Source organism: Theropithecus gelada, chromosome 5, assembly GCF_003255815.1.
Source record: "Theropithecus gelada isolate Dixy chromosome 5, Tgel_1.0, whole genome shotgun sequence".
NCBI classification, from domain to species: Eukaryota; Metazoa; Chordata; class Mammalia; order Primates; family Cercopithecidae; genus Theropithecus; species Theropithecus gelada.
In genome coordinates this window covers 147,309,778-147,335,322 of record NC_037672.1, presented here as the reverse complement: position 1 = coordinate 147,335,322, position 25,545 = coordinate 147,309,778, and the positions used below count along the sequence as shown (strand labels likewise).

At 35.5% G+C, this 25,545-nt stretch overlaps 1 protein-coding gene across 2 annotated transcripts in view; it reads left to right on the top strand.

Moving 5' to 3' along the window:
• The window catches only part of LRBA (LPS responsive beige-like anchor protein), a 756,763-nt gene that overhangs the window by 657,003 nt on the left and 74,215 nt on the right, over nucleotides 1-25,545 (top strand). For both annotated transcript variants that reach the window (XM_025385122.1, XM_025385123.1), the window contains exon 48: nucleotides 15,197-15,364. In XM_025385122.1, coding sequence (XP_025240907.1) covers nucleotides 15,197-15,364 — 168 coding nt within the window. The remainder of the gene's footprint in view (nucleotides 1-15,196; nucleotides 15,365-25,545) is intronic.

Sequence of the window (25,545 nt, the reverse complement as noted above, 5' to 3'; positions counted from 1 at the left end):
CACATGCACACTTTCTCTCTCTTTGTGTGGGTATATATATTATGGTATATATTTATGATATACATTTTTATGATATTTTATTATGATATAAAATATTATAATGAATATATGGTTAAATTAATGAAAAAGAGGCCTAGAATATAAATTTCTTATCCAGCTCAATAAATATTTATTGGGCATCTACTATATGCTCAGTTCCAAGAATACAGGTATAATCTATACCTTCTAGGAGCTTACATTCCAGTTAATAAAACAGAAAAGCTGTAATATAAGGTGAATGTATTCGTTTTAAAAATGCATGTGTCAAAGCAAAAAACCAGTTGAAAGAACAGTAAAACCTGTAAATAAAGCCTCCACATCAACATGGCATACCAGATTTAGTACATATTCAGCAATACTTATTACTAGTATTTCTAAATGATGTATGTGAAACCAATGAAAAGTAATCCATGTTATGTAATGGTTTCATATTTTTAGAGTTTCATAATGCAATTTTGGTTGAAAAAGATGTGTTGTGGTTAATATGGCTTTAGGAGTCAGAGAAATCTGGGTTCAGGTCACAACTCTGACATTTACTAACTGTGTGACATCAGACAATTTGTTTAAGCATTCTTAGCTTCATTTGTAAAAGTTTTTAAAACTGTGGTGCTTATCTCATAGGATTAGGTTAAATAAAATAATCCATGTAAAACATTTAGCATAAAGCTGGGCACAGCATAAATATTCATTAAATGTTAAGTGCTACTGGTATTGTTATAGTGTGGTGGTGGTTGTCTAGTTGGACAGTGCATTTCCAACTAGATGCATTTTCTTTGCATAGCATACTGACTTTCTTGAACCTTTGTCAAGTGTATTAGGGATATCATTTGCATCTCTCTTCTGGACACTATTGAAGAGAAAATAAAACCTTGAAAGATGATACTTTAATATCCACTTCACTTTTTTTCCTTCCCATGTAATCATTCTACCTCAAATTTGATTGCATGGTTAACAAACTGCAGACAGCTCATTTTGCAGTGGCTAGTAATCACAGAAATTTTTCACATTTTCTATAACCCTGGCAAACCAGCACTGTATCAACCAAGTAAAGTGGCTATGGTCAATTTCACGCTTCTTATACAGTGCTTTAAGATCGCAGTCCCTCAGCATAGACATTGAATTGTGGTAAATCAGAAGAATTTCTTGAATGCCATTCATTCATTCAACAAACATGTATTAGGGGTCTACTGGAAAATTAGATCTGTGATCACAAAATTGGAAGACTGTGACACCTGCCCTTCGGGGCTGCCATTATGAGAAGCACACAGACATGACAGTAACTAATTAGAGAAATAGATTAAGTGATATAGTCATTCATTCTACAAATATTTTGTGAGTACCTACTACATACTGGATATACAACAGTGAGAAAGATGGTATATAGTACCTGCCCTTTTGGAATTTATTGTTTAGTAAGGGAGATAGATAATAAATAAAAAAGTAAACAAATAAATATATAACTTGTGATAACATGTAATATAATAAATATGATACTTGTAATATATACCATGAAGGAGTAGCATGATTACCATGAAAGCATTTAACATTATACATAGGGAGAGACACAAAGAGAGAAAGAGAGAGAATAAATATATATTCTGGGACCCAAAGAGGAAATGCCTTGTTCTGTTTCTGGGGAAGGTTGAGGAAGGCTTAGCCAAGGAACCCACATTGAACCTTAGTCTTTGAGAATGAATAGGGGTTTGCCAGGCAGGGAGTAAGATGATGGAATGGACATTACAGATATAAGAAGCTGTGTGGACAAAGATACCAAAGTTATAGTACTGCACATGAGCTAAACTGTTTTTGGTTTTGTTTTGCTTTGTTTTTTGAGACAAGGTCACACTCTGTCGCCGAGGCTGGAGTACGGTGGCACAATCACAGCTCACTGCAGCCTCAACTGCCCAGGCTCAAGTGATCCTCCCACATGTGCCTCCCAAGTAGCTGGGACTACAAGCACTCTACCATGCCTTACTATTTTTTATTTTTTGTATTTTTAGTAGAGATGGGGTTTCATCATGTTGCCCAGGCTGCCAGGCTAATCTCGAACTCCTGGGCTCAAGTGACCCACCTATCTCAGCCTCCCAGTGTGCTGGGAATACAGGCATGAGCCACTGCATGCAGCCACATGAGCTAAACTTAATTCAGATGGTAGACTGAAGTATGTGTTTGAGAACTGTGAGTGGTGTGTATGGAAATTTATGGCTGGAGGCAGATTATACAAAAAATCTTTAATGCCTCGTAAATAGTATGAACTTTTTTATTTGGGGAGGTGGTGGCCAAAAGGAGTTCCTGAACCAGCAGCATCAATATCACCTGAGATCTTGTTATAAGGGCAAATTCTTGGACTCTGCCCCTGATCTACTGAAACAGAGATTGTGGCTATGGATTGGAGCCTGTTTTAACAAGTTCTCCAGCTAATTTTGGTGTGTGTTAAAGTTGGAGATCCACTGCTTTAGGGAAAGGAGAAAAGTTTTGAGGAGAGCAGTGGCTTGGCTGGGTTTTAGATAGCAGTTCATATGGAGGAGGGATTGAAGAGGGAAAGTTTAGAGGTAAAGAAACAGTTTGGATACCGATAGAATAACTGAACAAAGAAATAATGAAGCATGAAACCACAGGTAGTCCCAGTGAAAGGAAAAGAAAGAATGAATTGGGAAGATATTTAGGAGGCTTATTGTCTGATGAGATAAAGTTTTGTAGGGAGAGGGGAAAGGAGAAGTCAGGATGACTGCCACATTTCTGAATTGGCTGGCTAGATGAAGGACCTAGTCCCTCACCAGAAAGACAAGAAAAGGAGCAAGTGTCAGAGGAAATACTATTCATTTGGTTTTTGATATATTAAGTTTGAGTTATGTGAAGCACAGCAAAAAAAGTAGTGTGATGGGCCAGGCACAGTGGCTCATGCCTATAATCCCAGCACTTTGGGAGGCCGAGGCGGGCAGATCACATGGTCAGGAGATGGAGACCATCCTGGCTAACACAGTGAAACTCCATCTCTACTAACAATACAAAAATTAGCCAGGCGTGGTCGTGGGTGCCTGTAGTCCCAGCTACTCGGGAAGCTAAGGCAGGAGAATGGTGTGAACCCGGGAGGTGGAGCTTGCAGTGAGCTGAGATCACGCCACTGCACTCTAGCCTGGGCGACAGAGTGCGACTCAGTCTCAAAAAAAAAAAAAAGTAGTGTGATGGCCGTTGGCATTTTGGATTTGAAACTCCAGAGAGGGTAGTAATTGTCGGTTGAAGTAATTGAAGTGTGGCTCATCTAGCCTGGGTTGTACCAGAGGCAGAGGGCCTGGGACTGAATCTTAAGGAGAATAAACACTGAAATGTTAGAGGAAAAAGACCCTATATTAAGAAAATGAATAGGAAAATCAGAAATGTAGAAAGAGAATCTGGAGAGACAGTGTCAAGTGAGAAGAAGAAAGAGAAACAAACACCATAATGCAGAGGTGAAATGAGAAAAGATGAGCATTCATTGGATTCAGTTAGTAATCTTTGCAAAAACATTTTCAGTGGTGTGCCTGTAACAGAAAGAGGAGAAACAAGTTAAGAAGTGAAAGGGAGATAAGAAAACATAAATAACAAATGTATTTAACTCTTGCAAGAAGTCTCTGTTGTTGACCTCATATTGCATATGTATTCATGGCTACTTGAAAATAATTTTGGCCGGGCGCGGTGGCTCAAGCCTGTAATCCCAGCACTTTGGGAGGCCAAGACGGGTGGATCACGAGGTCAGGAGATCGAGACCATCCTGGCTAACACAGTGAAACCCCGTCTCTACTAAAAACTACAAAAAACTAGCCGGGCGAGGTGGCGGGCGCCTGTAGTCCCAGCTACTTGGGAGGCTGAGGCAGGAGAATGGCGTAAACCCGGGAGGTAGAGCTTGCAGTGAGCTGACATCGCACCATTGCACTCCAGCCCTGGCGACAGAGCGAGACTCCCTCTCAAAATAAATAAATAAATAAATAAATAAATAAATAAAATAATAATAATAATTTAAAAGACTGACCCTATTAACTAATCGTTATTCAATTGAAAATGCAGAGACTCAGACCCAAAATTTTGAGAGTCAGAGTGTTACTGTAGATGTTAAAACATCTCTAGAAGTAGACAGAGACTTGTTATCTGCTACTAAAATGAAGTGTTTTTTATGAGTTTTGTGAATATATGCACATTACAGATTTCATATATCTGACTTTCAGCAAAGATTATGTCCCCTATACTAAGTTGTAGTCTATGGCTATATGGTAATTCTTAAAGGACATAACTGATAGAGCTGAGTAGCCAAAATGTAAGAACTCTAAGGACCTTTAAGAATGGAAAGTTTATAGATGATAACATAGTTGGTAGAATTAGCCCTTTTACCTTTATTGTTTAGAGGATAGTCATAATGCCATCTTTCAGATGCTGCCACATTTCTTCAGAGATCTATAAGTAGCTGAAGAATCTACACTGTAGGACATTATGTCTGTTTCACACTTGAAGATGTTATATTTCTGCTGTCATTTTCTAAGGTATAGCCATTCTTCATGGCACTGAGAATTGTAATAGCCTCTTCAAAACTGCATTGAAGGTCATTTTAGTCTGGCAGTTACTTTGTACTTTGTAAGGGTTATCTTTATTTTCAGTAAGATAAGGTGTATTTTAAAAGTGTTAAGTATTGTTAACTCCTGCATTCTGTCTTGAATCAAAATCTGGATGCAGATTCAGTGTTTGGAACTGAATAAAGCCTCACCGTCCAGTTGATAACCACGAGTCATACGTGGTTGTTGATCACTTGAAATGTAGCTAGTCTGATCAACATGTGCTGTTCATTGTAAGTGTAAAATGTATACCAGACTTCTGAGATTTAATACAAAATAATTTTTATGTTGATTACATGTTGAAATGATATTTTGTATATTCTTGATAAAATATTACCATGTAATTAAAACAGTTTTGCCTTTTTTTTTTTTTTTTTTTCACTTTTTAAAATGTGGCTACTGTAGGCAGGCCATGGTGACTTACACCTGTAATCCCAGCAATTTGGAAGGCCAAGGCAGGAGGTTTGCTTGAACTCAGGAGTTCAAGACTGACCTGGGCAACACAGCAAGACCCTGTCTCATTTTTTTAAAAAATATTTTTTATAAATTAAAAAAATGTGGCTACTAGACAATTTTAAATTGTGTATCTGGCATGGATATATTTCTGTTGGACAGCACTGGTATAAAATCCTTGGGGTGATTTTGTTACACAGAATTTTTTTGGCCTGTGCATTCCACTATTGAACATAAGCATACTTTCTTTTTTTGTTGTTTTTGTTTTTTGTTTTTTTTGAGACTGAGTCTTTCTCTGTCACCCAGGCTGGAGTGCAGTGGTGTGATCTTGGCTCATTCCAACCTCTGCCTCCTGGATTCAAGAGATTCTCCTGCCTCAGCCTCCTGAGTAGCTGGGATTACAGATGCATGCCACCACGCCCAGCTAATTTTTGTATTTTTTAGTAGAGATGGGGTTTCACCTTGTTGGCCAGGCTGGTCTTGAACTCCTGACCTCGTGATCCACCCACTTCGGCCTCCCAAGGTGCTGGGATCACAGGCGTGAGTCACCGCACCTGGTCAAGCATATTTTAATACTTTAATAGTATACAAACTTCCATTAAAATTCTTAGCCTTAGATCCAAAGCAAAGGCCTAGGGTTAATTTCAAGCCTATTAAAGAAAGACCAAAATATTAATACTAAGTTCAAAACTCAACTAATCTTTTACCATGTAAACAATTTCTCCTTTATTGTGGTTAAGGTCCAAACTGATCACCCTACATTCGTTTTTCTTCACCCCTCACACTGGTAATCAGTTGCTGTAAGTAACAACTTGTATCTAAAATCTTTCTGAAATCTGTCCCCTCTTCACTCCTGATGCTATTTTCTTGACTAAGGTTCTCACTACCTCTCACTTAGACTATGGCAGTAGTCTTAGGGCTGACCTTTTGCTCCCCACTCTTCTTCCAAAGGGATGTCTCATTTCAGTATCTCCAGAGTCTAGCACAAGACCATTAGTAACCACTCAATAAATATTTATTGAATGAATAGATTAGAGAGATGCTAAGATTAATAGAAAGTTGCAGAATGTATACTTTTAGTCCTATATAATATACAAGTATACAATCGCATACACAAAGTAAGTGCAGATGTAATTTGATTCTGTGGCTGAACTTAATGCTTTATATTCAGCAACTTTTGCTTTTTTTTTAATTCAAGTTTTTCTTTATTGGATATTCTTAGGAGTCATGACATAATAAATGTTCTACTTTGCCAAGGATTTTGATTTGCCAGTATAAGTTTATGGCAGTAAGTACAGGGAATCATTGGTGCCATGCAGACAGCTCCTTGTTTTTGTCTGGAATCCTCATGAGATTAAACTACATCTGGCAATAAGTAGAGATTCTGGTCTGGCCATCTTCAAAGGCAAGAGACTGCTAGTATTTATCAGATCTATATGGATAAGCAAATGGGAAGGGATTAAATTTTTCTTATTTTGTGTTCCTTCCTTTTGTAACTGACTATATAATATAAAACCTACAGGAGTTCATACAGTAAATTAATACCTTTTGTGATGGCTGCTGAAGAGGAAACCTATTCATTTTCTATACCTAGGTGGATAATTGAGCACTTTAGATTAATATTTTAATTACTTATAACTATGTTTATAACTAGTTTATCTTAGAAAGCATAACAGCAACTTAAAGTCCTCAACATTAAGTTTCTAGGGATACTTTACTAATTTTTTAAAGAGTCGAACATCTAGTCTACCTGTTTTAAACATTTTAATGTCTGTAAATATTAGAGCATCATGTTTGGAATTTGAAAGTTTTTCATACATATTTATCTGTGTGAGAAAGTTTACCTTTGAGCCTGTTTTAAGGTAGGCTAGTCTACCTTCCAAGTGATGGTGAGCCTGCCTTTCCTACAGGATGTGTCCTTCTCGTTATGCTCTTCACATTCTTAAGAGGTTATTAGTCCTGGGACTCAGTTTACCTGTTATTGAAGCATATTAGCTCTACATCTAACTTACAAAATAAAATGGCTGCATTCCAGGTACTTGTCATGTAGCACAATCTAGAACCTACCATTCAAAGCCTCCCTAAGAGAAATAATGTTTGTGCAAGATTATCTGAAGAATATGTGGTCTCCCCGTTTGTCTATACTTTAAATCTATCTCAGGATTAACTCAGCCCCTCTGAGAGTTGCATACCTGGATTCCATCATATTGCCAAGGGAGGAATTTCTTATCTTACAAATAGAAATAATGTGTTTTTCCAGGCCATCTGGTTTGTTTTTACATTATGGTCATTTTTGTCTCCTGTAATTGTTCGTGTTTCTTTCTTTATGTTGCCTGCTAGAAAGCTTAGCAGCAAATACATAGCTCATCATATATAGATTTGTTAAAACAAGTATTTTGGAATTTCATGGTTTTTATGTGATATCTCCTTATTTTAAATTTTGCATTGCCTCACTTCTCTTTTGTTAAATGTATCTTGCTGCATATATATCACTGTAAGCTTTATGAATTATTTTCTGAACAAAGGCTTGCAAAATGCAAACACATACAAGAAATAGGTATAATTTTCCCCATCCATTTTTACTAGCATTTTTTTTTTAAAGCTCAGTATCCCTATGTGTGATACTGTAATTAGTTTAACATATCTGTATGTTGTGAATTCCTAGATTTTAGATGAAAAGTGACCTAACGTTGAAATGTTAATTAAATGTTTTAATGTTCTGTAGTTCTAAAGAAAATAGTTGGATAAAATGTCAGTATATAGGAGTATTTTAAACATTTTTTTAAAATCATCTCTCTGAAAAGGAAGGTAATTGTGCAAGTTTGTCTAATCCTTTTGATCTTGGCACACAGCAATACAGACTTCAGTTGAGATTAAAACTATGAATTTCAAAGGAAACATGGCCTTCAGTGTGTAAAATATATAACAGCTGGTTGACTAGTCCATTTAAAACTACACAATAACAATCGTAGACAGAATGATTCTCCTGCCAAAAGATGCACGAGTGCTTGATGGTTATATCAAGATACGATACTAACTCACACTTTTCTTTAGTAATGATATAAATGTAGAAATGAACTGTGTGCTGCTGGCTCAAAATATCTCTTCTGCCCAACAGTTCAAGGACAGTTTAGAAGTACAGAACCCCATTTAGTGATTTCTCTATCTGCTTTTCAGGCTGAACTTCAATATGTTGTTGACTAAATTTCATTTTTTAAAACTGTCTGATAACAATTTTTATTCTTAGCATCCCACAGTTTTTTCCCTAAATTTTTGATCGTCCATTTTTACCTTCTTGGGCCTCAAGACTTATTAATCTTAATGTCACAACTTCACACATATTTTTAAGTTCTCAAAATTAAACTGTTATTTGTAAATAGTATAAAGCTTGTTTCACATTTTTGATATATATGTATATTAAGATAAACAGCTGAAGTCTGAAGCATTGTGATTTATATATAATCAGTATAGAGGAAATTGATGCTCATATTAATGGATTTTAGTTTATTACATATTTCCATTGTGTTTTACCTGAAGACATAATCTTTAAATTAGTTAAATTGATGCATTTTTTTTTTTTAATGAGGATTGATGTGAATTTGTCACTTCTGGCAAGCCCCATTTATAAAACATATTTGTATTCTAAATTTATATCCATCCAATATGAAAAAATGTTAATTTTCTGTGACCTTCGTTAGAAAGTTTTGATACAACATAGTTAACACAAATTTTCTTTTATTTTCTTTAGATTCATTTCAAATAATGAAATTTACCTATAAATAAAATTGAAATTTGCTAAAGTCACTCAGATTCACTGCAAATTCAGAGCCAGCATTTAAGGAGTTAATGCATCTTATTAGGGGGACAGGAAATCTGGCAACTATTGCAGAAACTAGACCTAATGGTGCACACAAACAATTTGTCAGTCTTCTTAAATGTGAATAGCTTTCCGCAAAGTGGCTGCTCTTGCTTTGTTTGAACAGGCTAAACTTTTCCTTTTTGGACTTTACATCTTAGAAGTGAAATGTGATCCACATATTCAATCAAAATCATTTAATTCAAAGCATATTTTGATTGGAACAAAGTTGACATGGAAAGAAACTCTAGAATAAAAAAGTTGAAAGGACTTTATATCATATATTTAGCAGGAAAATTTGAAACAGTTCTAATTAGGCTGAAAAAAACAGCTTTCTTCAATGTAAATTACAAAGGTCATATATCAATGTTAAGGAAACATTACCACTAGTGTTTGAAATCCAGCACATGCAAACATAACAGACCAGTTCATTTTAAATCTCTGTGTATGTGTTTGTATAGGAAGAAGGCCGTATTACATGGATTTAAAATGAAAAATACTTAAAATTCCAAGTTTATAACTTTGTATATTACCACCTTGCCAATCTAAATGTCAGTTCCTTTAAAACATATTATCTATGTTCAAATGAATTAAGACTCTTAATTATAAGTACAATTAAAATTTTACAAAATAGATGTTTCATTCATTATAAATATGATTAAATACATCTTATAAGTAAATGTATATCAAAGTCAGGAGGGTTAATCAGTGATTTTCATTTCACTTTTGAAACTTACAGCTATGGCATTTTATGTCTCAGAACCTTTGTACCTTGGGCCTTCTAGAAGCCTGGGAGCGGAAGTAGTAGGACAGGTGTGCAGAAATGTTTATCTGGGCTGCCTAGGCGTATTCTCTCTGGTCATAAAGAATGTATAAAGAATATTTGATCTTTTTATTTAAGTTTTTATAAAAATCATTTATTTCATATATATCACTAGTTTTTAGTGTCTTTTCTTAATGGAGTGGTATGAGAATGTTTAGCCAAAGAATAAGTAAATATTAACATTAAGCTGGGAATGACAAGTATGAGAAACATAAATAATAAACAAATAAGGTTTCTTGGTCTTGAGGTAAACAGTTATCTAATAATTTCCTTTGTTGATTGAAATTGGTTTTCTTGATTTTTACATAATTTTCACATTGGCAAAAATTTGGTTTTTTGAAAGCAAAAGGAAATTGCTAGTGTATCACTAATGCATGTGTAGATTAAATACATGGTTTATGCCTTTCAGTTTAGAATTTTTATTCTCAAATAGCCTAGAGTTTCTCAGAAAAAGCTATTTCTATATGTTATCATGTTTTTTGACTCCACTATAGAAAACAAGAATAATTTTATATAACACTTTTTATATTATAAAGAAATAATCTACTTCTTAAGTGGGTTAGTTTCAGGAAAGCATAGATTGTGTTCTTTCAGTGAGATTTGCTAAACATGCACACAGACACATATATATATATACACACACACACTTTGTAATTATTTCTGACACAGGGTTATAAAAACCTCCTATTTATGAATAATTTACTATTATCTTCATAATATTAAAGCTTTAATTTGTTGATATTCTGTATGCAGAACAAACAAATGAAAGTTATTAATAAGTGTATTTGACATCTGTATACTGTAGTTTTTAGCATATCTGAAGTCTTTTACTCTGCCTAATAGATCTCATTAAAAAAAACAGATATCAGCCCCAAGACAGTTTGTCAACACTAATATGAGTCCCCCTGGATTGGATTGACAATTCATGTGAGGCTTCATATGATAGTCTTTTCATAGTCTTATCTGATCCTTAACAATTGGACATTAGTTACTGATTTATTTTATAATAACTCAGATGAGTTGAATATTATTGTATTGTGTTGGACATTTTAGTAGATTTTCTTTTTTACAAATTTTACTCAGAGCACACATTGGATGTAAATGATGTATGCAGCCTGCTAGGGGAGTACTAACAATTGATTGGTTAGGTTTGAGAGCAGCATGGGAGGAATGTTACTATCCCCTAGCTGCAAACCGTATTTAACTCCAGGCTTAATGAGGACTGTCGGTTTTGAAGGCTTTGAAAAATCTCAAATGCTCAGCATTCCACTGGCATTTTTCATTTTTTTGTAACTAAAAATGTAGATCTAAATGAGAATTTTCTGTATATGAAGAATTTTTTTTTAAATCAATATATAAAAAAGGTATTTTAATATAGGTTTCATGATTTATGTTTTTAAATCTTAAAAATGGGAGTTATAAAAGGAAACCTCAGGGTATTCCATTTTGAATTATATTGTTTGTATTTTTTCCCTTAATTTCTTCCTGCCTGTCCTTCTCTCTTCCCTCAAGTCTTAAGTACATTACCTATTTTTGGTTAGGTAGTTGTCATTCACTGATAGCAAAAGGATATTAAAGTTCTGAACTGACTTCGTACTGAAATGACTTTGAAACTTCTTAGAATTCTCTTATACTTACCACATTATTCTTTTAGTTCCCTTTTTAAAGCTTTGGTGTATTGCAAGACATGCTTGAAGCTGACTAATGGAATTTTTAGTTGAGTGTTTGAGAAATTATTTAAAGTTTATTCATGAAGGTAACGTGTTTATCATCTTCTGGAAGTGATTTTGCCAATAGTTCCGCGAATTACTGGTCAATTCCTTAAGGACTGACCTATGACAATGTAAGGTGAGGTCTGAACCATGGCATTGTGGCGATCTCTGCATGTGTGTTTGCAGCTTGATATGAGCACACAGTAGCTTTCCTTTCAGCATTTTTGCTTAAAATTCTGATGCAGTATCAAGATACAAAGCTTTAAGCATTGAAATCTAACCAACTTTACCATTTTGAGTGTGCATAAAGAAGTAGTCAACTATAAGGAAAACTCAACAGTTCTTTGTCTGGTGACACATAAAATAAAATTGCCCTAGTTTTTAGAGCTTTAATATTGAGGAAATACATTTGTACTTTGTCATTTGCTGAGCCTTCTAGAATTTTACGGTCTCAAATCACAACACCATGGACACTCAAGAGACTCCTGACTGTTTTATCTTATTAAACAATTTTGAAATCATTAATTTTTAATTAGCTTGGATGCAGGGTTTTTTAATTGTTTCACTAGTGTGTGTATATGAACTACACGTTTTTTATTTAAACTACTGGCGAGAGTACTATTTACTTAAATAAGTATAGGTTCTTTCTAAGAGTATATACTCTAAGTTTGCTTCACAGAGTCATATTTTTTGCAAACTCAGAGATATTACATGCTAATCTGTTATAGTAGAGCTTTTCGGCAGTTTATGAACTCAGATTTCGAACAGCCACCAAAAAGGATGTAAGCACGAAGATATGTGTAGGTCCTTCCCTGATTGAAAGTTCTAATTAAGTGAATTGGAGAAAATTAACTGAAATTAGCTGTCAGAAAGTCACATTTAAATGAGTGATGAGCTAGTCTGGCAGTAAACATTTAAATGATATAAATTGCCATTTAAGTGTATGGTTTAATGTTTGTCATGCATTAATGTGACATGAGACTGCAGTGACAATCAAGCAGCTTGCTCTAATTTGAACATATTTAGGGCTTTTGTGTGGAGTGCACTGCACACAAATTAAGACAATTGCTGTTTTTATGTGTCATTGTAAATGTGCCTACCCCCTACCCCCATCCCTACCCAAGGTCTCAGTTAATGAAACCAACGTATCATTTCTGTGTGTAACTTGCATTAGTAGTTCCTAGATTTTTTTCAAATTTATGTACTTAAAATAGGCATTTACTTAAAGTTATCATAAGCTTCTCCTTATTTCAAGTAACATGTGAAGCAGTTTTGTGTTGTCATATCTGTTTAATAAATTTGTAAATGTAAAGCATTTTAAAAGAGATGTCTAAAACAGTAACTTTATCAATTGAAACTAGCTAAATATTTGTAAGGCATATTTCATTTGAGGTATACTTTGGAATGTGAGAATTGCCTAGAGTTTTGTTTACAAAATTATGTTTTCAATTTTATATTTGTGATAATATTGTGAAGCTGTGTTAAATATTAAAGGAAATATATTTTTTGTATTTATAAACATTTCTTTTTCATAGGTACTTATTTTAATAAAGCATATCTTTACACAAGTGTCCACATGTAAAGGAATAGGAACGTCTTTTGTCACAAGATGGTTTATATCACATTGGTTATTTGCTATATAAGTTGGTCAGTTTTGTTTTAAAACTAGCAGATCTCTTATAACATAGCAGCAAGCCATACTGAAAATACATCACAATCATAGACTTCTCTAAAAATAAGAATCAATTTCAATGAGATACATTACCAGATATAAGTTGGTATAGCAGTCTCCTCCTTATCCACAGTTTTGCTTTCCAGAATTCTAGTTACCTGTGTTTAACTAAGGTCTGAAAATGTGTGAGTACAGTACAATCAGATACTTTGAGGTAGAGACAGAGACCACATTTACATAACATTTATTATGGTATATACATTTTTACAGTATATCATTATTGTTCAAGTTTGTTGTTATTGTTGTTTATCTCTTACTGTGCCTAATTTATAAATTAAACTTTATCATAGGTATTTATGTATAGGAAAAAACATAGTACATATAGGTATAGGGTTTGGTACTATTCGCAGATTCCGGCATCTACTGGGGATCTTGGAACATAACCCCTGTGGATGAGGGGGGATTACTGTATACTTTTTTATTTTTATTTTTATTTTTTTCGAGACAAAGTCTCACTCTGTCGCCCAGGCTCTAGTGCAGTCGCGCCATCTCGGCTCACTGCAAGCTCCACCTTCTGGATTCATGCCGTTCTCCTGCCTCAGCCTCCCGAGTAGCTGGGACTACAGGCGCCCGCCACCACACCCAGCTAATTTTTTGTATTTTTAGCAGAGACAGGGTTTCACTCTGTTAGCCAGGATGGTCTCAATCTCCTGACCTTGTGATCTGCCTGCCTCGGCCTCCCAAAGTGGTGGGATTACAGGCATGAGTCACCGCACCCGGCTTACTGTATACTTTTAATTAAGCTTCAGAGTTTATGTTTGAAAACTCTTTGATTTTAATATAATTATTTATTGTTAAACTAATCCTTAATGCTAAACTTTTATGTTGGAATGATTTTGAACAATATTAAATAATATAAAGATGAATACTTTCCTAAAAAATCTCTTCAGTTTTTAGAACTCTTTAGTATTTATAATGTTATTAAATTCACCAAACATTTATTGGCATCTATTATGTTTTAGGCACAGCACTAGTAACTGGGAATATAATGATAGATAGGAAATGGATCTTGTGCCTAGGATCTCAACCAACTACTTGATTGTGTTCATTCATTATTTATCGGGCACTATTATGTTAATAGCATCAAATATTTGGTCAGGTTTGATATTAATACCTAGAATAAAAATTCAGTAATTATAAGTATCCCCGACAAGATCTAATTTGTTAGCATAAGAACTCAATCAACATAACTAAATAATTTGGTTACGGATGTTGAAATAGACTACAAAATATTTTAATTCTAGAAAAATAATAAATATTTCAAGTGGATAGTAAATTTTTAACATTTTCACATTTAGTTTCCCAAAATAGTCTTTGCCTTGTACGGCCTCCTTTCTTTGAAGCATAAATCGAGTACCTGTCAGGCTCTGAGTTACAAATGTGACCAAGATAGGCCCAGTCCTGCTCCTTAGTGCTGTCAGTACAGTAGAAGAATACTGAAACTTACACATTTAGTATAATTAATTATGCCAAGTGCCGGAAAACCTCTACTTGTAAACAAAGGAGGACAGATTCTGGTAGAAACTAGGCCGTCAGATAAGTTTTTGTTGTTGCTGTTGTCGTTGTTGTTGTTGTTGTTGTTGTTGTTTTGAGATGGAGTTTCGCTCTTGTCATCCAGGCTGGAGTGCAATGGCGTGATCTTGGCTCACTGCAACTTCTGCCTTCCAGGTTCAAGCGATTCTCCTGCCTCAGCTTCCTGAGTACTTGGGATTACAGGCGCGGGCCACCACACCCAGCTAATTTTTGTATTTTTAGTAGAGACCGGGTTTCGCCATGTTGGCCAAGCTGGTCTCAAACTCCTGACCACATGATCTGTCCACCTTAGCCTCCCAGAGTGCTGGGATTACAGGCGTGAGCCACCGCAGCCACAAGTTTTGTTTTTTAAAAATCTTTGTTCGCAGTAAAGTTAGTGTTAAACTTTACTGCTTGCTCTAAATATCTCTCTGTATTTTTAAAAAGGAATTCAACATAGTAATACAATCCATATCTTTTTTTCAGGCTCTGGAGAGCGAATTTGTTTCCTGCCAGCTTCACCAATGGATTGATCTCATTTTTGGCTATAAACAGCAAGGACCAGAGGCTGTGCGAGCCCTCAATGTGTTCTATTACTTGACCTATGAAGGAGCTGTCAATCTGAATTCAATAACTGATCCTGTGTTGAGAGAGGTAAGTTATCTGAATTGAGAAAGCAACTTATAGTCAGGTATATTTAAACTAGAAGGAGCCAGAGAACACCTCCTCCATCCTTTGATTTTACTGATGAAGAAACTGAAACTAGATGTAAACTGCCTTAAGCAGAATAGTCTCTCAGTGACCTAGCAAGAACGTGAACCCAGAGATTCCTTCCAACAAAATGTTTGACCCAATATAAGATGACAGCTTTTTCTATTCGAACCTGTTAAGGTATCTATAATCTTATTTATAATTTTATATAAATTTGGAGGTTACTCACATGATTTTTGTAGGAAAATAGTAATAATTCATTAAAGAGATATGATTATGAGCATAAATTTATTGAAATGTGATAAAACATATTTATATGTAATACCTAAGAACATATATAACCACATAGAAGTTAATGGTGGGGGTTGAAGTCCAAATCTTTCCTATGTCATCAAATTGTTGTTAAATGTTATTGAACTTGTTTTATTCTTGTCATTTATTTTCTCAAGTAAAACACTTAAACATGGTTTTGGCAAATGCAGCACTCACTAAAAAGTCTGTAGGAGACCTTACTTTTTTTAGTATTTCAAATCTAATTATGCATCCTTCTAATTCCAGTATACTTCATATGAAAAATTATAGAATTGAATGATGCAACCTTAATCCGTACAATTTTAGAATACAACTGCATTTAGGAAACCAGGAGCTTTGATTCGTGGGGAAAGTTAGATATCATTTTGAAAGAAACATTATTTGTAATGTGTGAGATTTGTCATTTTTCCCTAGCACTTGATTCATTCATTTATGCTTCTACTAAGACCTGATCATGCAGAAGATATATAAGTACATATTTAAATAAATTGCCATATTATTACCTGGCTTATGTGCTAGATAAGTTAGTATGCACACAAAAGCACTGTGTACTAGATGTACACTTGCGTTAAACTGCCCAAGTTTTAAATTACTACGTTTCAGTTTTTAAAACGGTAGGGGCAGAGAATTGGGTCACATAAACTCTTAAAGACTCTTCCAGTTGTTCAGTTTTTTGAAAATACTCCTTCAGGGGTTTTTTTATTTTATCAGAACATCAACTGAGTATATGACACAGAATATACATAGGATTCCCTAAAGGTATTGAGGTGAGAGCAACATACAGGTAGTGTTACAAAACAGTGCATAATTTTATTGTTGGGATAAAATAGCATAGGCCTATTTACTTTCTTTTTTTTTTTTTTGTTCGTTTTGGCTATATTTGAACAGTATTACTTTGTTCTGTTAAATGCCCATAATTCTTCAACAAATATACCAGCTATTTTTGTTTTCTCCTGTTATCCTTAGTAATTATCCATATCTCTGCATAGCTGATATATAACTGAATTCGTACTGTAGAATTGATTTTATAATCTCTTAAAAAGAGATTGGTTGTACTTAATATACCAGCATATTGTTTTTGTACCAGCATAATTTGGTTGTACTTACTACATCAGTATGTATTTTTTGTGTCACTATATGCAATCTCCGTATTCCTAATTTTGAAATTCTGTAATGTTCCATAGAGTTGCTGTGAAAATATGCTTAACACTGTTTCTCTCAATGCAAGATCGTATTACTTAAAAGACTTGTCTCTTGGTATGTCCAAGATGACATAAATAGCTCTACTTTTCATTAAAGGTTATGCAATGTTTTCATGATAAAAATGTCACTTGGCCTATATCTGTTTGTCATGGCTAGTTAAAAAGTAAAACATTCGATCAGCTAGTTGTTTCCTCTATGAGTCACTCTATGGCTTTTTATTTTTATTCTGGATTGACCACCGTCCCTACGTACATACCAATGATTGTTTAAGGAAGTTTTCTGTGAATTAATCTAGAAGAACACTGTCTAGAATTTTCTGTAGTGCTGTAGTGTGTTCTGTGTCTGCACTGTCTAATAAACCATGAAGCATTTGTAGTTATTGTACATTGAAATGTGGCTAGTGTGACTAAGGAACTAAATGTTTAATTTTAATTAATATACATTTACATAGGCACAGATGACTAGAGGCTACAGCATTGTACAGTAGAGATCTAGAAGACTTATGTTTATCTTTGACCATCTTTTCTTGCTCTGAGTTCAGTGCATGTAACAATGGGAAAATAAATTTTAAATTGACTTGGTAGGATATTTCAAAGTGGCAATACTCCATTTAGACATTAGATAGATATTTGAATATAGGTGTAAGCTCAATTATATTTTTTCTTTCACCTAAACTAACACATTATAATTTCAAATAAAATTCTTTATTGTGATAAATATATATAACATAAAATTGAACATTTTTACCTTTTTTTTTTGAGACAGCATCTCGCTCTGTCACCCAGGCTGGAGTGCAGTTGCGTGAGCTCAGCTCATTGCAACCTCTGCCTCCTGGGTTCAAGCGATTCTCCTGCCTCAGCCTCCTGAGTAGCTGCAATTACAGGTGCCTGCCACCACGCCTGCCTAATTTTTGTATTTTTAGTAGAGATGGAGTCTCAGCATGTTGCCCAGGCTTGTCTCGAACTCCTGAACTCAAGTTATCTGCCTCCCTCGGCCTCCCAAAGTGCTGGGATTATAGGCATGAGCCACAGCCCCAGCCATTTTTACCATTTTTGAGTTTACAGTTCAGTGGCATCAAGAACATTCACATTCTTGTACAGTCATCACCACCATCCATCTCTAGAAATGTTTCATCTTCCCAAACTGAAACTCTGTATGCATTAAACAATAACTCCTCATTCCTTCCTCCCCCAGTCCCTGTACATTACAGTGCTACTTTTTATCTCTATAAATTTGACTACCCTGAATACCTCCTAGAAGTGGAATCATGCAACATTTGTCTTTTTATGTCTGACTTATTTTACTTAGCATAATATCTTCAATATTCGTCCATGCTGTAGAATGTATCACAATTTCCTTTCTCTTTAGGCTGAGTAATATTCCATTGTATGTATATACCACATTTTGTTTATCCATTTATATATCAATGGGCATTTTGGGTTGTTTCCATCTTTTGGTTATTATGAACAGTGCAGCCAAGAGCATGGGTGTACACCACCTGTTCAAATCCCTGCTTTCAATTCTTTTGGATATGTACCCCGAAATGGAATTTCTGGATTATGTGATAATCTTTTTTTTTTTTTTTTTTTTTTTTGAGACGGAGTCTCACTCTGTTGACAGGCTGGAGTGCAATGGTGCAATCTCAGCTCACTGCAACCTTCGCCTCCTGGGTTCAAGTGATTTTCCTGCCTCAGCCTCCTGAGTAGCTGGGATTACAGGCATGCACCACCACACCCGGCTGATTTTGTATTTTTAGTAGAGACGGGGTTTTACCATATTAGCCAGACTGGTCTCGAACTCCTGACCTCATGATCTGCCCACCTCGGCCCCCTAAAGTGCTGGGATTACAGGCATGAGCCACTGCACCTGGCAACAAATACGTTTTTAATATTTATTTTTTATGATCAACTTTTGCTAAAGACTATTAAAACTTTTGCTTTAAGTTTGACTTCCTATTCTTCACCACAACCCTAAGTAGTTAATTATGGGAAAAATAAGCCTTAACTGATAGTCTTCCACTCATCACACCCTGATTTATTTTTATATTATACATTATATAGATATATATGTATATATAATATATTCTATATTAGATTCGGCATTTATTAAACATGGCCTGTGATGTTCTAAGTCTGGTAGGTATTTGATATTCTTGAAATGAGAATATAGTGCTTTGTTACTTAGCACTATTAAAATAAATATACACATTTAATTTACAGAGCTTTCTGAGTGTCATTAAAATAAATGGGGCCAGGCGCAGTGGCTCACACATGTAATCCCAGCATTTTGGAAGGCCACGGCAGGAGGATCATTTGAGTCCAGGGGTTCAAAAGCAGCCTGGGCAACAAAGTGGCCCCATCTCCACAAAAAATTTGAAAATTATCTGAGTGTGGTGGTATACACCTATAATTCCAGCTATTGGGTGCGGTATGAGGTGGGAGGATTGCTTGAGCCCAGGAGGTTGAGGCTGCAGTGAGCCATGATTGTACCATGGCACTCCAGCCTGAGCAACAGAGTGAGACCCTGTCTCAAAAAAGAAAGGTTGGGGGGAATAGTCTTTTATTATAGCCTTTTCATACCATTTACTAGTGCTAAATCCTATAGTACAATGCAGTGTGATATAATAGAATAAACAAAGAAACAAACAAATAAATAAATATGAATTTGAGTCATGGCCCTGATGCCTACTGGTTGTGTTCCTCAGTCTCTGTTTCCTGTATCTAGAAGTGATGCAATAATGCCCACTCTACAGAGGATGAGATGACATATAATGCATGTAAACCACCTGGCATGGTGCCTATCCCCTCATAAGTACCCAGCAAGTGTTAGTTCTTTCCCTTATGTTGCTCACAGTTAAATCCCTGGGTTAGAAAACACAACTATAAAAGGAATGTGAACTACTGATTAGATCATAGAAAGAATCATAAAATGTTAACACTAGAGAAGTTATTAGAGACCATTTCCTAGTGGACACATGCTGAGTTCACTGTTAAGTGAGGCAAGAAAGCAGAAAACATGATTAGGTCATTAATTTATTCATTTTTTCAACAACCTTTTACTAAACTCAAATCATGTAATAAGGTTAAAGGGTTGAAAGGCAAGTCCCTGCCCTCCCTCAGCTAGAGTTCATTATCTAATGGGAAAATAAGTATAAGTAAACAATTATAGTATGATCTGATAAATTCAGTATGGAGATAAATATATGTATGTATGTATGCATGCACAAGCATAGGATAGGTACTAAGCCCAACTGACAGAATCCAGGCATGTTTTCCAGAGAATGAGAGACTGGAGCTGCATATTGAAGGATGAATAAGATCATTGGGTAGAGTCATGAGCAAAAGTTACCTACACGGAGGCAACTGCATACCCTTCCTGCACATGGATAAGAGAGATGGCTAGAGAATATGGTGTATGTGGAATGAACTGAAGGTGAGCAGATGAGGGAGAGAGACACAGGAGCCAGTCTTCAATACCATAAAAAATAATTTTCAGCAGGGCATATGGTGGCTCACACCTATAATTCCAGCACTTCGGGAGGCCAAGGCAACAGCATGGCTTCAGGCTGGGAGTTCAAGACCAGCCTGGGCAACATAGCAAGATTTCATCTCTACAAAAAGATGAAAAACTTATCTGGGCATGGTGGCACATACATATAGTCCTAGCTGAGGTGAGAGGATTGCTTGAGCCCAGGAGTTGGAGGCTGCATTGAGCTATGATCCTGCCATTGCACTCCAGCCTGGGCATCAGAGTAAGACCGTGTCTTTAAAAAATAATACTTTTAACTGCGTCATAAGGCAGTAGGGAACCACTGAAGGTTGGTGACATGACTCCATGTCACTAATATGTGTGTTTAGAATATGAAAGAAGATTGACAGATAAGAATTTAAAAGTACTGACTGGATTTTTCTAAGAGGTCATTGGTGATCTTAGAGAAGTAGCTTAGAAGGTAGAGGATTGTGTTATGAACGGGAGATGTTGAAGTAAACACAGTAAATAAAGAAAATAATTTAAGCTTTATTGAGATATAGTTCACATATGTTACAATTCACACATTTAAAGTGTATGATAGTTTTTAGTATATTCACAGAGTTGTACAAGCATCACCACAATTTAAGAGCATTCTCGTCACCACAAAAAGAAATCTTTATATGCACCAGCAGTTACTCTAAAGGATAATTTTTTAAATGAGTAAATATTGGACTATGTTTCTGTGTTAATGGGAAAGATAGGGAAGCATGTCAGACATGCAGGACAGAAAGTGTGTAATACACTATCAAGCTCTGTGTGAAAGTGGAGAAGAACAAAACCCAGAGCATAGATAGAGATAAGCACTGAACAGGAGGGAACAATAGGGCCTCATCTTGGATTGGAGAGTAGACAGGTCGCATGGGGACTTGTGTAAATAAATGTGTATGAATGAGGTGGAAAGGCAACAAGATTCTCTTTATGAGGGTTTGTACCAAGGATGAGATTATATTTATGCTTAATGGGTGCTGCTCAATAATTATAATTTCCTTTCAATATTGTTTTTCTGTGTTTTCAACATCAGGAGAATAGGTGTAGAAAAAAGTTGAACAGAGAGGGATGTATGTGTGCGTGCGCTTGTGTGTTTCTGGAGAGAGAGAGAGACAGAAAGATAGACACAGGTGGGGTTTGCCATGGAAGTATGGTGAAATGTATGAAAAAGGATTGAAGGTGCAAGGGTAGCTGATGAAACTGTTAAAGGGATGTTGTAGAAAAGATGAAACGTGAACCTAGGCTGGATTAGGTAGATAAGAAAGGAAGGAAGGGACTGATAAACTGGAAAAGTTTATCCTCTCATTCATTACTAATTCATTTATTCAACAAATACTCATTTTGTTCAGGATGCTAAAAATGTGGAAATGAGCAAGACAGGTAAGGTCTGTTCCCTCCTGGAGCTCACATTCTAATGGGGCACAAAGAAAATAAAATTTAAAGACTGTAATTTCAATTATATCAAGTGCTATAAAGAAAACAGAAGTGGGTAAGGTGATGCAAAGTGCTACGAGGGTGGAGAACTGTTAAAGGGGATGGTTAATGACTGCCTCTCTGTCTTCATAAACAGTGTTTCCTTTAAAACTTTAGGATTGGAGTACAGCTAAACAAGGGCAACGGGGAGTTAGCTCCTACCGCTCTCCCCACGGCCAAGCATGTGCCTGCAACGCCCGGCCTGGGACAGCCACCAAGTCAAGTCTTGTCACAGGCTTCATGCCGGCTGTGAAACTTTCACTATTGCCTTCTACTCATTTACTCCCCACCCCCACCTCCACCTCCAGGTCACGCCTCTCTTTTCTTCAGAATCTTGTTTCTCTAAGGTGCTTTAATATCATTAATATTAGCGCATTTGTGTATCTGCTTGGTTTATATTAAAGCATTATTTCTGCAAAACCACAATCATGGTACAAGGATAGACTTCTACCTTTCCACTATCAAAAGCAAATTAGACTAATTTCTGTTTGGTAGCTATACTTTACTTATTTCTGTTCACTTCTATACACTTAATTCAGTCTAGAAATATGTTCACAGTCATACAGAGGCAAGTTGTCTACATACAAGTCATGTAATCACCTACTATATTGGGAAAGCGCCATTCTTCTTGAGAAAGTTTCTATTGTAGAATGAATGGTTAATACATATGGCATAGTAAGTGATCATAAAAATAATCTCTCTATAAAAAGAGCACTAAACGATAGAAATAATAACCATAAGAGGAGGAAGAGTAATCAGAGAAACAGTCTGCAGCACATTAAACGTTTATGTTGTTTTTAATTTTTAGAAAACAGCTGGGTTATCAATATACAACTATGTCTGCATTTACATATATCACACACCAGAAAGAATTCTTTTTCAGAGAAATATGCTAATCTTTCAAAAACTATCTTGTGACCCCAACTTAAGAATGTATTCTTATCTGTTTACTCTTCTTTATTTCTCTGTATTTTGGCACTATTCTTTTTTTCCCTGCCTTTAACATTTTTTAACCTATTCTAGTTCCTCAATATTACATATATTCTTTTATAGATAAGGGACAAATAATAAAAGTTGATTGTTTTCTGATTATTCTGCTGATTTTGGCTTGTCTCATTCACTTCTTTTCTTTCAAACACAATCTTATTAAGCCTTTCTAACCCCATTTTTGAAAAAAGTAAAACCCAAGGAAAGAAGAAATTTTCAAAAAAGATAAAAATTAGAATATTTGAATTCAGGGTCAGATATGAGTAAGAATAACTATTTTTACTAAGAAAAAAATTCTCTTAAAATCCAAATGCACAAATTAAATACATGATGAATATTTTATAAAATAATTTTCCCTCTTCTAAAAGATTTAACATAAGTATTTTCCTTAAATTAATATATTTAAAGTATAATTGTATTTATAGGCATGGTTTCTAGAACAATTCTGTATCCTTATCCAGAATTCACCCATTAATTTTCATATAAATGCTGTCTGCAATATTCAAAGGTTGAGAGCTCAGTATCTAGACATTAGTATCTTAGTGTGAAATAGTTCATTGATGAAGTTCAGAAATATATATATTTTTAAAAATGCATATGTGCATATGTCTGTGTATATATGTAAATAAATATATATATGGCAATGTTACGTTCACTGATACAGGAGCACAAAGGAGGCATTTCCAACCCAGATTAAGAAAGTATCAACTGTCTGAACATAATCCTTAAGAAATTTGAGTTAAGTCGGTGAAGCAAAAGAAATGGAAGGGACATTCAAAGCAGAGAGTATGGCATGTGGGAAGGAGCACAGTATGGCTCTATGACTAGAAAAAAATCATGTGGTAGGTAGGGAGAGCATAAGAAGTTGGTGATAGGCCAGGCAAGGTGGCTAACACCTGTAATCTCAGCATTTTGGGAGGCTGAGGCAGGAGGACTGCTTGAGGGCAGGAGTTCGAGACTAGCCTGGGCAACATAGTGAGACCCTGTCCCTAAAAAAATAAAAATAAAAATAATTAGCCAGGCATGGTGGTATGTGCCCATAGTTCCAGCTTCTTGGGAGGCTGAGGCATGAGAATTGCTTGAATTGAGGAGGCAGAGGTTGCAGTGAGTCAAGATCACACCACCGTACTCCAGCCTGGGTGACAGAGCAAGACTCTGTCTCAAAAGAGCAGCCAGGTTGGTGAGATCTCTAAAACATATTTGGAAACCATTCATGTCTGTTCATTATTATTAGTTCAAGCCACCACCATCCTCTCCCCACTGGACTAACGTTAGTAGACCATGTCACCTTTTTCTATCCCTGCCTACCTACAGTCCACTTTCCACAGAGCTGCCAAAGTGGTATTTGAAACTGTAAGTCAGATCATTTCACTTCCTTCTTAAACTTTCCTATTTCACATCAGACATAGAATAAAATCTGCTTGACTCACATGATCTGGCCCTGCGTACCTCTCTGATCTCATGTCATCTGTTCTCTTCCTCGTTGATGTGTCCTATCACACTGACATTTCTGTTCCTGATTACATGAAGGGGAAGGCCTTTGTAAGTTTAATATCAAAACTAAAAGTCATTAAAGAAATTAATATATTCATGTATAAAAACTACATGAAAATGGAAGTTTCTGAACATCTAAAGCAACAACAAATAACAAAGTACAGGAATAGAAAACTCATGAAAGATGAAATGCAAGGCATATATGAAAAGCACTTTAAGCTGAGCACAGTGGCTCACACCTGTAATTCCAATGCTTTGGGAGGCCAAGGTGGGAGGATCGCTTAAGCCCAGGAGTTTGAGACCAGCCTGGGCAAATAGCAAGACCCAGTAAGAGAAGCAGTTCATCCTCACTATTAATCAATAACATTAAATTGGACACACAATAGCATTTTTGTCCATTAGATTATCTAAGATTAAAAATGATAAAAATTTTAATGTTATCAATTTTAATGATAAAATTTAATGAAAACAGATACTGTCATATATTTGGGGAGAATGAAAATAGGTTGAATCTTTATAGCAATCTGTATTAATTATTAAAATGTTCATGCACTATTTACTTAGAACTCTAACCAAAAGTAGTAATTGACCAAGTGTGAAAAAAATATTCAGTTATCTACTTGTTCATATGTATTAGTCTGTTTTCATGCTGCTATGAGGACATACCCGAGACTGGGTAATTCTAAAGGAAAGAGGTTTAATTGACTCACAGTTCTGCAGGGCTGTGGAGGCCCCAAGAAATTTATAGCCATGGTGAAAGGGGAAGCAAACATGTCCTTCTTTGCAAGGTGGCAGGAGAGAGAAGAATGAGAGCAGAGTGAAGGGGGAAGCCCCATATAAAACCATCAGATCTCGTGAGAACTCACTCACTATCACAAGAATAGTATGGGGGAAACCACCACCATGATTCAGTCACCTCCGATGGGGTCCTTCCCACGATGTGGGGATTATGGGAACTACAATTCAAGATGAGATTTGGGTGGGGACACAGCCAAACCATATTATCATAATAGCAAAAAAAAAAAAAAAAAAGCAACATAAATGTCCAGTAGAGAACTAGTTAATTAAATATTGGTAAATTTACACAATAGAATACTGTATGTCATCAAAAATGTTGCTGCGTAAATCTACATGTA